The 14,537-nt window shown below is 30.3% G+C and overlaps 1 protein-coding gene across 1 annotated transcript; it reads left to right on the top strand.

Moving 5' to 3' along the window:
* Window positions 1–2,057: 2,057 nt before the first annotated feature.
* Window positions 2,058–14,330, top strand: LOC124369819 (DNA damage-regulated autophagy modulator protein 2-like). Its single transcript, XM_046827934.1, has 6 exons — window positions 2,058–2,184; window positions 3,336–3,457; window positions 6,071–6,297; window positions 7,888–8,026; window positions 10,655–10,821; window positions 13,848–14,330. The coding sequence occupies exons 1-6, from the start codon at window positions 2,108–2,110 to the stop codon at window positions 13,878–13,880; spliced, it is 765 nt and encodes a 254-aa protein (XP_046683890.1). The 5' UTR covers window positions 2,058–2,107; the 3' UTR covers window positions 13,881–14,330.
* The last annotated feature ends 207 nt before the right edge of the window (window positions 14,331–14,537 follow it).

The following is a 14,537-nucleotide window of genomic DNA, read 5'->3' as shown; positions in this document are numbered from 1 at the left end:
TTTAGTTTGAAACTATTTTCAAGTCCTATGACCTTGTGTAATGCAACTAACAGTTTAAATTCTTTGGTGTCTAGTTTATAGTTGTTTTCAGTGTGACATAAGTTTCATACTGAACTACAAAAATGTATATGTCTTATCTCTGTTGAGAAGCCTAGCTCTATCTCGAATGCTGATGAAATACCTACATAACAAATAATTTCAACTAATGTTTTTATTAGGATAGTACTCATTATCACGAACACAGTTTATCAATTGATCCCAAACTACTTCAAATCTTAAAGTGCAAAGACATAACTTTTTTGGCTTGTTTATTATTAAAGAACACATTCTGTTATCAAATGGTATTTGATTAAAGGATTAAATAATTCCATGATGTCACACAGTTAACTTAACTCTCCTTCACATCTCCATTGTTAATTGTTTACAAACAATTTAAACTGAGCCTTTGTAAAAACACACTTTACCTAACGATTCGTCTCACTATATTTTATGGATTGAAAGAGAGTGTAGTTATTTAGTCAGCAGTCTGGTTACACAGCTGTCTCAAAAGAATTGTTCTCTAGAATCCAATTCCATTAGCACCTTAGATAATATTAATTTGTAGATTTTTTGGAAAGTGTGCTGTGTTTTCCTCCAATGAAATGTCAGTAAATCTTTTCCAAAAACCTAATGATTCTAGGAAGGATCAACTAAATAGTGTAAAGACAAAAATCAAAACCTTGTCATTAATACTTCTTTCTTTGAATTTGACCACAAACGAGGATTGGCAGCATTACACTATTAAACACTTATAAAGGTCACTTATGTGTTAATAACTCTGGTTTTCTCACTTAAATATCCAAGGATATGCCAACAATTGTGATGCTTATTTAGTGTTGTATCTTGTTTAGAGTTCTTGACAGTAAAAATGTCAAGGTGATATTATAAATGAATATTAGCTTAGTGAATGCTGTTGAATAATTTGGAAAAAATTCAAAGTTGGAGATTACTTCTGTAGGAAGGACCACAGGGAACAACCACCAGCTCTATCAGTGGTTTAGAAAAAAAGACACAACATTAGGACAAAGGAAATCTGAATCTCTAAGGCAATGAAAAGGATTTGGATTACCCTCAGTATAGACCAAACCTTGTTCCAAGGGATTTCCACCTTTTTTCCACCTGAAACATTATCTTAGCTGTAAGCACTTCAACGGGAGTGGAGAAGCGAAAACGGCTGTTAAATCCTGGAAGTCAGAGCAGTTGTTAAATTTCTTTAAGGAAGGAAATCTTTGTCTTAAAGGATTACAAATGCCTAAATATACAAGGCAATGATGTAGAAAATGAAGTGTATGTATGATGTGAAAATAAATGTGTTTTGAAAAAAAATATTTATTTTCCTAAAAATAAAAAGGTCCCTTACATTAAAGTCCCTCATAGATATTGATTTTATATTCTGACTGAGAGGGTCTGAGAGAGTCTGTTGATAACAGAGATTCAAGAGATCCTAAACCAAATTCTTGAATTTTAAAACATGAAATTTTGTTTTAACAGCTAAAAACATACAAACATGTTGTAGTTTAAAATTTTAGGGAGGGTGAACAAAGTATTCAAAAAAATCAAAATTGATTAAATTGTATTTTTATAGGGGTACTTAAGATATGATCACATGATTAATTAGGGAAATGTAATCTTAGCCGTAAAATGGAAATCTTAACCATTTATAGAAATGTTTAATAGAAATCAAGTGAGATTGCTATTAAAATTATTCATTTCAACTTTATTCTGTTATTTTTTGTAATTATTCTTCATATACTTTTTACAGACACTTACTTAGTCATAAGTTATTTTTAGTTCTAAAGTAGCATACATATTAAAACCTTACATCACTTGACTTTATTTTATTTTTCTAAGTAAAACCCTTACAGGTTTCTTAATAAAAATTTTACTGAAACAGGAAGTACTTGAAAGAGAGAGAAATCAAGCTAAAAATACATTTAAATGTCAATATTCTTTGGAAAGACTTTGTAAATATGAGACATGTCATTGATTTGGATGAGTGTCTGTGATAAGATAATGGGGTAGGGAGTGAGTCTGGTTATCACCAGTATTGGCTAAGGCTAGGCAGGCCATGGGTATATCGCACATGCCAGTATATTGGCTTCCTATCGTCATTGCTCTCTGGCTACCAATCTCTTTCATCATAACGTAAGTAGACCATTCTTCTCCTCTTTGGTTGGCTTGATAGCCTTCAGCTGAGCGTTCTCTTTATTTGGCACAGGATATAGTTCCATACTTGTGTTTTAAATGATCAGAGAACTTATTGGATTATGGTAAAGTAAAATAAAATACTGTTTTATGCTTACTATGATAAAATTATAATACTATTTATATTGTAATCATTTTGATACAAATGAAAGTGTTAATTGTTTTACTAAATACGATTTTAAGTACAATAAGCTTCTTTCTTTTTCAATAGAGTTATTACTCTTGTGTTAATTTTAATCTCAAGAAATGATAACCGTATTTATCATACTAACTTGTTAAACTATTCTTTTATGTGAATTACTTCTTGTACGTTATTTGCTTCTTTCTCCTCTTTGTTGGCTCAATAGCCTTCAGCTGAGCATTCTCTTTATTTGGCACTGGATATAGTTCCATACTTGTGTTTTAAATGATCAGAGAACTTATTGCACTATGGTAAAGTAAAATAAAATACTGTTCTATGCTTTCTATAAAAAAATTATAATACTATTTATATTGTAATCATTTGATACAAATCAAAGTGATGATTGTTTTACTAAATACGATTTTAAGTACAATAAGCTCCTTTCTTTTTCAATAGAGTTATTACTCTTGTGTTAATTTAAACTCAAGAAATGATAACCGTATTTATCATACTAACTTGTTAAAACTATTCTTGTGTGTGAATGACTTCTTGTATGTTATTTGCTCTAAGAGAATTTTATCATTATTTTAAATATTTTAAAAGACTATTTTAAATATAGAATGCATTTATTAGTAGCACCTTATTCACATTTGAGCCTGAAGCTTCCCAAAATGAAAGATTTTATGGATGAAGGGAAGAGTGTATCTATAATCGAACTTTGAAGGGAATATGATAATATAGACCAATAAAATACCATTGTATACTACATATTTTTTATTATTGAAAAGGTAAACTAAACACTAGCAAAAATTACTGACAGCTAAAAAAATATACATTTAACAAAGTTCAAACTCATTATTCTTAAATCTATTTTTAAAGATTTAAAAATAGCATTCCCCTGGAAGAGAAAGTAATACTGGCCATAATGGATTGTACCATTTTTTATTGAGCCGGTCCACGCATTTTCCAGATACGTTCTGTCAGTGACTGCTGGACATGTGTACCCATGGTTGCCATCCATCAGTGCCACAGGAGCATTACCACCAGAGAGCTGCTGGTTTGGCCTCTTTGTCAATATCGCCACATTCCTCCGTAAGTGTTTTACTAGATTTATAGTTGCAACGCTAACCAACCGACTCCAAACTGTCAGGTTAGAACATTTTTAGTGCTGTGGCCCAAAGTGCAAGTCGACTTTATCATTCTCCAGCTATTTTATTGATTTTTTTTTAACCAATGTGAAAATATGAAATATCTCAAGTTCTGAAGATAAGTAGATAATAGCTATGTAGGAAACAATACTTGTGTATGTGACATATAATATGAGATCTGTTCCAAGAGTAACCAAAAATTAAGATTATGGTTTATTACAGAATATATATATATATATATATATATATATATATATATATATATATAAAAGTAGCATACACCTTTATGTATAAGTATTTAAATAATACAGTGTATATCCTGGCAAGTCATTATTTATCTGGCGGTTGTGTCTGTTGGTTTAGACACTGGCACAAACATGAATGGTATATTATTATGGATAAAGCAAAAGACACATAATAGTAATTAAAAATATCATTAAAATTTAGATTCAGTGACTGTATTGGTGTTTTTGTCTGCATAGATATGTCACCTACTCTTAAAGTTTTAGGTGGAGTTTTTCTGTGGTCCCCTTGGTTGTGAGGCGAAGCCATATCTCACTAATAGATCTAACAGACTATTATTTGGTACTAATTGAAAAGAAACCAGTATGTTTATTAAGCATTATAGCTGAAATATTATGTGATCATATCATTTTAAAGGTTCTTGATTGTTGCCATCTTGAAATTTTATACAAATATTGAATAACTTATCTGAACAAAAATTGTTGAAAGTCATACAAGAATTGTTCTTCTTGAATGTATTACCTTTTGAATGAACGAACAAGTACAAATGTGGATACTACTAAGATCACCTGTAATTATTTTATTAGTCTCAAAATTATATTCTTTTCAACATCACTTGAAAATAAATATGTTGGGACGAAGGTGAACTAGAGCTAAATTCAACATTCACAAATATCTTGAGGGTTTCTATAGAAAAAAATGCAATCTGAATTCTTTTAGTATAAATATGCTATTTTTAGTATGAAAAATAAACGTATATATGGCATAAAATATGTTAGATAAAAAAGTAATTATGTAAAATGTAATCAATTAAAAATAAACCACTATAGTTAAACCACTCTTGTATTTTGTGTAGTAACTTCAAGTAACAAGAGCTTGGCTATGATTCTTGTGACTTTGTTGAAACAGCGTAATAAAACTTAAAAACAAGAGAAAACCTACAAAGGAAGTGGTGTTATGACCATTTTAGTTTTATTCCAAAAATGGAAATCAGACAGAAGATAATATCAAGAGTTTTTCAAGGGCTGAGGATGCATACAAAACATGACCTTTTGACCTGCCAAGGACACAGTGCCCAGTAGAATAACAAGTGTAACCCATATCCATAACTGGAGGGCACACTCTGACAGCAGCAATAACTCAACTGTTTCATCATCTAACTAGAGCCAGTAGCAGCCTTACTGACATGGGTTGTTAAACACTGTTATTCTAAACGCTCATTGGCCTCTTACGAGTTACCGGAAATTATAAAAGCAGTTCAGATACTTAACTATGGGAAACAAGTGTATATAAATTATTTATAAAACGTAAGTAATTATATTTCATACGGATTAAAAGCTAATGAGTATTGATCAAGCAATAGCTTAGAATAGAATATATTTTTATTCAAGGCATTATAGTATACATGCAGAGACTTATCTAATTATTTCAGTCTAAATTATAAAAATCAGTTGGATATTTAAGCGAACAATATAAATTCAGGTACTTAGTCATGAACAATTCTTAAAAAAATTAATAGTCTTGATCAAGAATATTAATATAATAGTGGTAAATACCAAAACAGTTCGTAACTGGAATAAAATTATATCTAACACTGAAGAAGTTTGAGAGTAAGAGAATGAAGATAATAAATTACATTACAAAGATTATATCAGTAATAAGGCAAACTTAGTACTCAAAAGCAAATCTCAGTTGTACCAATAGAAAACATAACAAAATTGGAAAATATAGTAAATAATGTTTTAGTGTTTTCTTGTAGTGCATACATTCAATAATAATATCCATTTAACCATTTCTTACAGATATGGTTCAAATTTGTAAGCAACCTGTATCTAATAGATAATGTTATATTACAAAAAGACAAAGTCACTTTATTCGGGAAATAATTTTATTGAAGGCCAACGAATTACGAGATTTTTTTACTTAGAACAAAAAGGACTTTTGCGCTTGATTCCGGGATGACAGGATATTCTGGATGGTTAAGGTTGAGGATAGGAGCCACCTCCTACTGAGATCCCATAAGAAGAGATTTGGGGCACACTATATCTCAGGCAAGTCACCTTAGAAGAATAGGAGGTTACTCTGTTATAGATTCATATTTTACCCTGATATCCTGTCAATTGCAATTAATGATGTGGTGCTACTGAATATTCATAGGGTTGGTCGGATATAAGTGACACATGGGCTATAACCAGTGTAGGTTCAACTAGAAGGTATAAACCAGCCATTAGTGAACCTTTCTTCTGGAGATTACATGATGTTTGGTTTGAGTCTAGATATACCACTGACCAAGACTAACTCTTTGTTTTTCTAGTGCTGTTTGCTGGTTACATCCGTTACGCCCAAGTCCGAGAGTTCTCGCTGTGCCGCCCGGACCTGGGACCTAGCAGTTGGACTAACCTGCTGGCCACCGTCGTCGGCTTCATCTCCGGGGTAGGCTTGTTCCTCGTGGCCAACTGGCAAATTACAAACAACATCCGAGTACACTACTTCGGTGCGCAGTGCTGCTTTTACTGTGCCAATATCTATTTTGTCTTCCAGGTTTGTCAACAACAGTGGCTATAATTTTAAAGGGAATGTTAAACATAACAAGTTTTAAAAATATGAACCAATTAGCTAAAACTGTCTGTAATCAGATACTTTAAACGTAATTAAAGAATTACATCAATTAATAATCTCAACATTTTTAAAGGGAAGCTACAGTTCATTACTAAAAAATTCATCCTTACTTTTGATAACAAGGACTGGCATCCCTGGCTTCTGAGAGAAAAGTCTAGTTGGTTGATAGGATGTAATGTAAAGATGGCAATCTTTAGTCTCTGGAAGGAACATTCTATGACAAATCCAGTTGGCAATTTAAGTGGATGTAATTTGAGACTTGCATCTGTAAGCTCTGCAAGGTAAGTCCTTTGAAAAGTCCAGTTGATGAATTAGGTCGAGAGGATATAATGTGAGACTGTCATGTCTAGTCTCTGGAAGGAAAATTCTATGAAAAGTCCAGTTGGCAATTTAAGTGAATGTGATTTGAGACTTGCATCTCAAGTGTCTGCAAGGAAAGTTTTTTGACAAGTCCAGCTGATGATACAGGCAACATTTGCTATTTATGTATTTGATAATTGAGATGTGTGTACAAATTCATATTGTGTTATTTTTATACATGTTCAGTAGGGTAGATAGACATATCTTGCTACCTAAACAATTAGTACTGCATGTTCTATCCTAAGCCTAATCTATATCCAAAAGTAGCCTTCCATACAATCTAATATTTCTTGTATGTAGGTTTATAGGAAAGAAGTAATCATAATTAACAATCTATGACAATCAAAGTCAATCTATGAATACTAATGTTGACAGCAAAAGTCTATATCTCTACCTAGACAGTTACTTTAGTAAAGAACATGATAGAATCAAATATTTAAAGTTAATCAAGATTCATAGAGTTGGTTAGAATACAGCTGTAATATTTTAAAACTTGATTTCACAATGAGCCTTCACTTTCATGGCTTTACAAAGTTAATAAATTTTACATGTATTTTACAATAAGTTAATTTACTGTTCATGCCATATAATGAAATTGGAAAATGTTAAGAATTGCTACTGGTGAGTTAGAATTTAATTATCAGTATGGTAACATCTTAAGCAAATATGTTAAATTAGTTGTGCACTAGCTCAAAGACCTATTCTTGGAACATGCTTAAAATTAGTCTGCTTCCATTTCTCATGCATGTTTTAGATCTAGCATTATAAGCTCATAAAAATTTTGAGTAACTGACTTATTCTATGCATTGAAGGTCCAAGCTTGGAACAAGTTTAATGAAACCAAGGTTATTCTTGACATTGTCTTTAGAATTCAGAACAAACTACATAACTGCCACCTTCGGTCTTTAAAATGAGTTTATACAAAGTTTGCAGTTTGGTTTCCTAAGCCTGTTGCAAGCTTATCAGTTTTAGGCAAGTAAGCTTGGAGCAAGTTCAAAGTAAACATACTGTGCTGTTGAGGTTTGGTTAATTCAAGTTCTGTAGATCCTGATTTGAAGCAACTAAAAGAAACCAGTCTGAAAATGATAATATATTTTATGTTATGCTCAAATACTGAATTTTTCAATTTTGTTATCCTTTTCACGTATGAAGACGGTTTTCTCATTCTGGATGGCGCCAGAGATGAACTCTCTGTTCATATTTGTGTTGCGAGCGATACTCAGCCTCCTCATGCTAGCCCTCAACATTGGCTGCAACGTTTGTGACTACATGGCCACCAAACTATTCACAGGTTAGTCTTGAGTATTATAAATTAAAGTTGTGTTTCCTGTAGGTAGAACAATAAATGTTTTTTTTTTTAACCAGATTACCTGATTTTGCCCTTGATGCTTATTAATTTGAACAACAATCTCTTAGAATGTTTGTAATATTCTTTAAATAAAAAGAATTCACGTTTATTGAATAAGTTTGGTTATAGACATACATCCCCAGGTGTAAACATATTCTTAACTAGTTATACATTTTGCACCATATTTGAATGAAATTCCTCTTTATTATCATGTTATATACCTTATAAGGACACAATGTCTACTGCATTTACTGAAAAAAGAAACTGATTTTGTTGACACACTACCCTACTAAATGAATTAAAATATTAGTTGTTTTTTTTTTTTTAATTACAAACAGGAGTGCTTGTCTTAAAAAGTATAACAGTTGAATGGCATTCCTTTCCTTACATGTGTTGTGGGCATCAATTTTTGTGGCATTAATAATAGTGAATTCTTTTGTATCATAATTGTAAATTAAGACAAATTAATTTTATAACAGCTGCAAACAGTAGGAAAAGCACATTGCTTTATTTATAAATATAACACATTCCTTTCTTCGATTATTTACTTTTCTCATTTAAAGACCAGTAAACAACATATCTTATTGGTTTATGGTTTGTGGTTTATTGAGAATTTGTATAAAATGGCTAGGTGCAATAAAGTAATATGTGCCATTAAGAAAGTGTCAATACATCAGTAACGGTTTATTTACTTTCTTAGTGTTTGGAGTTGCATATAAATAATTATAGTCTACCAGGATTTTAAGCAGGAGTCCACCAGTATTAACAAAAATACTTTTGGAACCGTCAAACATTTAAAATTTTTGTTTTAACATTTTTATGATGGCACAGGTATTAAATGACTGTGAGCAAGAAGGTCAATTTGTAGTTTCGTCAAATATTCATAACAGATTCTATTACTAAGTTAACTCAATAATTTTAACAAAACTGTCTTTAGAACATATCACATTAACACCTTATCCAAAAATAACAGTGAATTAAAGTAGAGTTTCAGTAAATACTTTAGTTAAATAATAATAAAGGTTTAAATCTCGAAAGTAGTGTAGGATAAATGTTTTGTAACTTTATTTAAAACTAAATATTGTTTTGAAAAAACAGTTATTAAAAAAATAAGCTCCATTTTACTGATGATATAATATAAAATATAATAACTTTCTGTCCATTTAATGCTGTGATTAAGTAAATTAATATCCTACATTCAAAATAAATTAGCTCTATATATTTTTCTGTTTGTGTAAAAAACAACTAGATTTTAACAAACCATAACAGTATCAACATGAGTTATTAATAAAATTAGAATAATTCAAGATACATAAACAATAGACAAATATTTGTTGTACAATACGTTTTCTGTTATCACAATGTAATAAAAAAACAGGTACATAGTCAATGATTAAAACTATATAACGAAAGCTTATTCTAAAACATTACTTTTTATACATATTTCATTGATATAATAAACGTTATAAAACTTAAAATAAATCTAAGACTTAAAACCATTTAAACATTTTTATTAAAGATATACTTTTATTACTCGTTTTCATCATACACTGTATTCAAAGAATTCATTTACATTATAATATGTTTTTTTTTTTAATAAGCAATTCTTTTAATTTTTTACTAAATTTAGACGAGGGAAGTTTTTTTATAGGACTGTGGAATATTATACAATTTCAAACCTAGATAAAGAGGACTAGTTTCAAATAATTTTAGTTTATGTGCCGGATATTGAAAAAATTACAATTTTTTGTATGATATCTATGATTAAATTTTTATTTTTTTCAAATTGATCAGGATTTTTTTGTTATAATTTAAGCATTTCAATCATGGCATGGCAAAGTAAGGATGTTAAATTTTTAAATAATGCTTTACATGTTGTTCTTGAATTGTAATAACCTATTCTAATAATTAATTTTTGACTAATAAAGAGTTTTTGCACATCTGAGCAATTAAAAGCACAAAGTAATTCCATAACTCAACATTGAGTACACATGGGCATATATATTACACAGCTATACCAACTTCCAAATATGTTATTGTAACTAGTATACTCAAAGCATACCTGGATGAAGTTATTTATTTAATATATTGATATGGGCAGAAAGATGTAATTAAGTGTCAACATCTATGTAATGGAAAGTTTGTTTCCATAAAAATTTCTAAATTGTGCCTAAAACGTGGGCAGCAGATAGTCCAACAGTTTTTGTTCATGAGTTTTTTGTGGGTAATAATCACCTGCTCAGACATTTACACTAATATGTGCAGATGAGATTGTTAGTATAGAACGGGTTAAATGTTTTTTTAAGTTCATTAGTCAGTGTGAGAATTTTCAAAGAGAATAATGTAGGAAATGTTTCAGTGCAAGATTAAAATAAGGTAGAGAGTTTAAAACAAAGCAAAATAGTAACAGAACTTCTGCCTCTGGGTGTCCAATAGATAATAATAGCTAATAGTTGATTGCTTTTACCATAAATTCCATGCCTTCTTTCAGTTATTTTAGTTGGAATAGCAGATAACCTTTCTTACTACAATTTCACTCTACAAGTTAATTTGTCAAATGAAATATTTAAGGTAATGACATCAAGGACATGTTAGACTGGGAGCCCTCACAGGCAGGATGGGGCTGGCACCTTGCCTATGCAATCATGGAATGGACTCTCATGTTAGTCCTCGCTCTCACTGTCCTTACGTACTACCCTGACTTCCGAAAGATTCGACTGGAAGAACCGACTTTGAAGGTATGATTACTAAGAGTGATGATGAGAAACTATGTGTTTTATTTTCTCAGAGACAGACGTAAGTTTGAAGTCCTGTTTTATGCTTCATAAACCATGTGATGCACATAAAACCCAAGTCCTTCTTATCGGCATCTCTGGCTATTATAATATTGCATAGTTCTTAATATGAGCATAAACAATTTTGCAGTTTGTATTATATTTAATTTTGTTCATTAACAAAAAGAATTTGAGTCTCAAATTCAAAACTTGACGCATTTCTGAACTATGACATAATTATTAGCATAAAAATCCACCAAATAACAATCTAAAACTTATTTAGAAGTGATATAATTTTAGCCAGGAACTTTATCCAATCCTCAAAAAGAGACACTTTTGAAATTACAATAGATATCATCAATCTGGTTTCATTGCTCAACTGAGGATCAGCTATATCTAAAAATAATGTCTAGTTTGTGATAGTCAAATACCTTTCATAAATCCTTGCAAGTGTGGAGAGCTAAGGTAGGTAACTAACTCTGTTATCAACAAAATCTCAGCAATGTCTTTGAACACATTTGCTTCAACATCAAGAACAGAAGTCAAAGTAAAATTAAAGATATTTCAGGAAATCTAATTTGGCATCAACATGACTACCTCTTTCTTTCATAATGACATGGTATTATGGGAATATTTTACTTAGATTAATTTTTAAGGATACACACTTTTTTAAAGAAGGAGTGAAATCATATTCAGTCTATTTGTGGTGTTATTTATAGACTCCAAGTTTGAGAATCTCATCAAACAAAGTAAAGGGTATATACTGGTACAATATAAAGATAAATGGTGTTAACAAAATGTGTTTAAACCCTTTCCGGGGCAGGCGGCAATATATTGCCGCCATAGATCGCGTCTGAAAAGTGCCAGGCGGCAATATATAGTCACCTTGATATTCGTCGTTTTCTTAAATAAATACGACGTCAAATGATTAAAGTTTTATGATTTTTATTCCCTGGTATATTTGTAGATCATAATATGAATATCATTTTTATTTTGGTCTATGCATTTTTATTTCGTAATAATTGTCACGTGACATTGTCAGCTGCTCGTTCTATTGTTGTTAATTCTTTATGCTTTAGTGTAATCGTACTATTGTATGCTAGATTCTTCTTCATTATTTTATTTTGTGGTTGTAAATATTAGTAGTATTAGTAGTTACGTGCTTAGCTATTGTGTGTAGTACTTACAATGACTGACAATTTGCGATCTCACGGGAGTGAAATTGTAAGTAGCATATTTGTAAATAGAAAAAGTGTAAATAAATTTCAAATAAAATTGTGTAAATATTTCTTGGTAAATAGTGTTTTTAACTGTATTGAAACTGTTTATGGATCCTACAATCATCTGTTTACCGGTACATCCATAACGTAAATATTTATTTTAAGTTTCTTGCAGTGTAAGAGTCAGTTGCTTTATCACTGTTGCGAAGTACAATTATGCGTATTGATACAAAATGTGTCATAAAAAATTTATTTATGAGAGAAATAACACAAAATTTTGTATGGTTGTTCCTTTATAAATGTACAATATAATAAAATAGCTTCCCATGGTAAAATTATTTTTCCTTCTTTAGTTATTTACTAAAAAAATAAATTTTTTTTATGTAATCTATTAAAACATAATTTTTTTTTAAAATTTTAAATTACTTAAAACTACATCTATATATTTTTTTATTGATAGTATCTATCTATACGAGAAATTTGGTGCAACTTTTAGCTCATTCTCTAATTTTTATGAAAAGTTACACATTTTAATCTAAGAGACTGCAAAATCGCCAATTTTAACCTGGCACTTTTGACTAGTCACAAGCGGATATTATATGTGAAAAAATTTTGCAACATCTCATATTTGGTCCTGGCCCTGAAAGGGTTAAGTAAGATTTTATCCCAAATTACCTCTAATTTCCATCTAGCACTTTCACCAACTCACACAAACCAAAACTCAGCTAACTTCCCAGCCAAAAGCTCTTCCTAATATATTGGATTTCTGAAGCACAGAAATTTTGGATGATTGTAGATTAAGTCCTCAGCGGAATTCATTTCTGGATGGTGCCAAGGTGACAAAAGATGGAGAATAAGAGATTGGTCCTTACAGTGGTTTTTCCCGTAGGGTTTTGGAAGTAGACAGCTTAAATTCATCCTTTTAAATATTCTTCTATTCTTGAAGCTATGAAAAAATTGATTTAGTTGAATCGAAATTGAAATTGAAGTTCAAAGATTTGTCCAAATTTTCTTCCAATGGACAAAAAAAAACTTAAAATGCTTCCTAAGTAATTAAAAGAACTCCAATTCTTTAGTGTCTCAGTAATGTAGTAATTTACAATACTAATCTTATGGACTTATTTAAACATAAAGCTGGTTCACTGACTTAACATTTCTTACGAATAAAGTTCATCATAAACTCCAATACAATACTTATGGGTTTAGATATATTTCATGATAAAATAATTGGGAAAAAGATTGTTCTAGGAAATGGGAACTGGGATTTCAAATCTAGCACGATTTCTTCTAAACCATAACCTGTCAGTTCAGTCATTGCATGGTATTGTTTGATTCTGATATAGGAGTAATCTAATTTTAACCCAATAATTCTTGGAGAATTCAACTACAAACAAAATATTTAAAATCTAAAAAATTAAGTTTTAAAGATAAATATATACTTTACATGAGAAGTATATGGAGAATGTGTCCTGAATTGTTATAAGTATTTATGTAAGTAATGCTTTCGATACATTTTCCTTTTTCTGCTTTTAAAGTACAAGTATACACAAATTTTAACAAGCTGGAACATTTGAATAATTATTTACTCTTATTTTAACTTGGATGTTGTAAGATTTTCAGGACAGAATATTTCTGAAGGTGTTTAACTTATCTCTGACTTAGAAACTCCTTCTGACATTTAACTGCTTAAAAATAAGATGCTGTAAGTAGTGAATTGAGTACACAAATTGTCTTGAAATTAGTTTAATATTGATTTTATATTTGTTACAGATGAAAAGGCTGTGGGAAAACCAAAATTTCTGATTTCAGCAAAAGTGGTATACTAGTTAGAGTAAAATTCCTTGTTTTGTAAAAATGGCTAGTATTTTAAAATTAAAATCATTAGAATTATTTTCATTTTTACCATGTAAAAGGAAAATCGGTATTCAAATTCAAACCACTGTTATTGCCATTGTCACTTTAGCTCCAACTTGGTGCTGCCATTTGTAAAAATTCAGATAATAGTTTTTATATTAAAACTGTCACAAAGAAAGTTTTCATCATTTATATGTTGTACGTTCTATTAACTTTAATTGCTCAATGCTGGTCTTACGGTTTGCACCAATTTGACCTAAAATTTTATAATTTAATATTCGCTAAAGTTATAAACAAAAGAACTTGTCACAGGTTAAGTAGCCTTTTTAGATCTAAATGATATTAGTCACATATTAAATTTCGATTACTTTTGCAATGTGATTAAACTTCTAAAATTACTGTGTCAGTATTTTAATTGTAATTGTACCATTCCCATTTCTAGAATCCTATCCAAGCAACGGAAAACAAAAGGTAACTAGTCTCTGGATGTAAATGTCACATATGGTGTCCCTTAAGGATCCATATTAGGTACTTTGTTATTCTTGGCTGTTATTCATAGTTGGCCTCTGTCACAAAAATTTTATATGCAGATGATTCAACATTTTT

The sequence above is a fragment of the Homalodisca vitripennis genome, chromosome X, assembly GCF_021130785.1.
Source record: "Homalodisca vitripennis isolate AUS2020 chromosome X, UT_GWSS_2.1, whole genome shotgun sequence".
Lineage (NCBI taxonomy): Eukaryota > Metazoa > Arthropoda > Insecta > Hemiptera > Cicadellidae > Homalodisca > Homalodisca vitripennis.
This window is presented reverse-complemented; position numbering and strand designations above follow the sequence as displayed.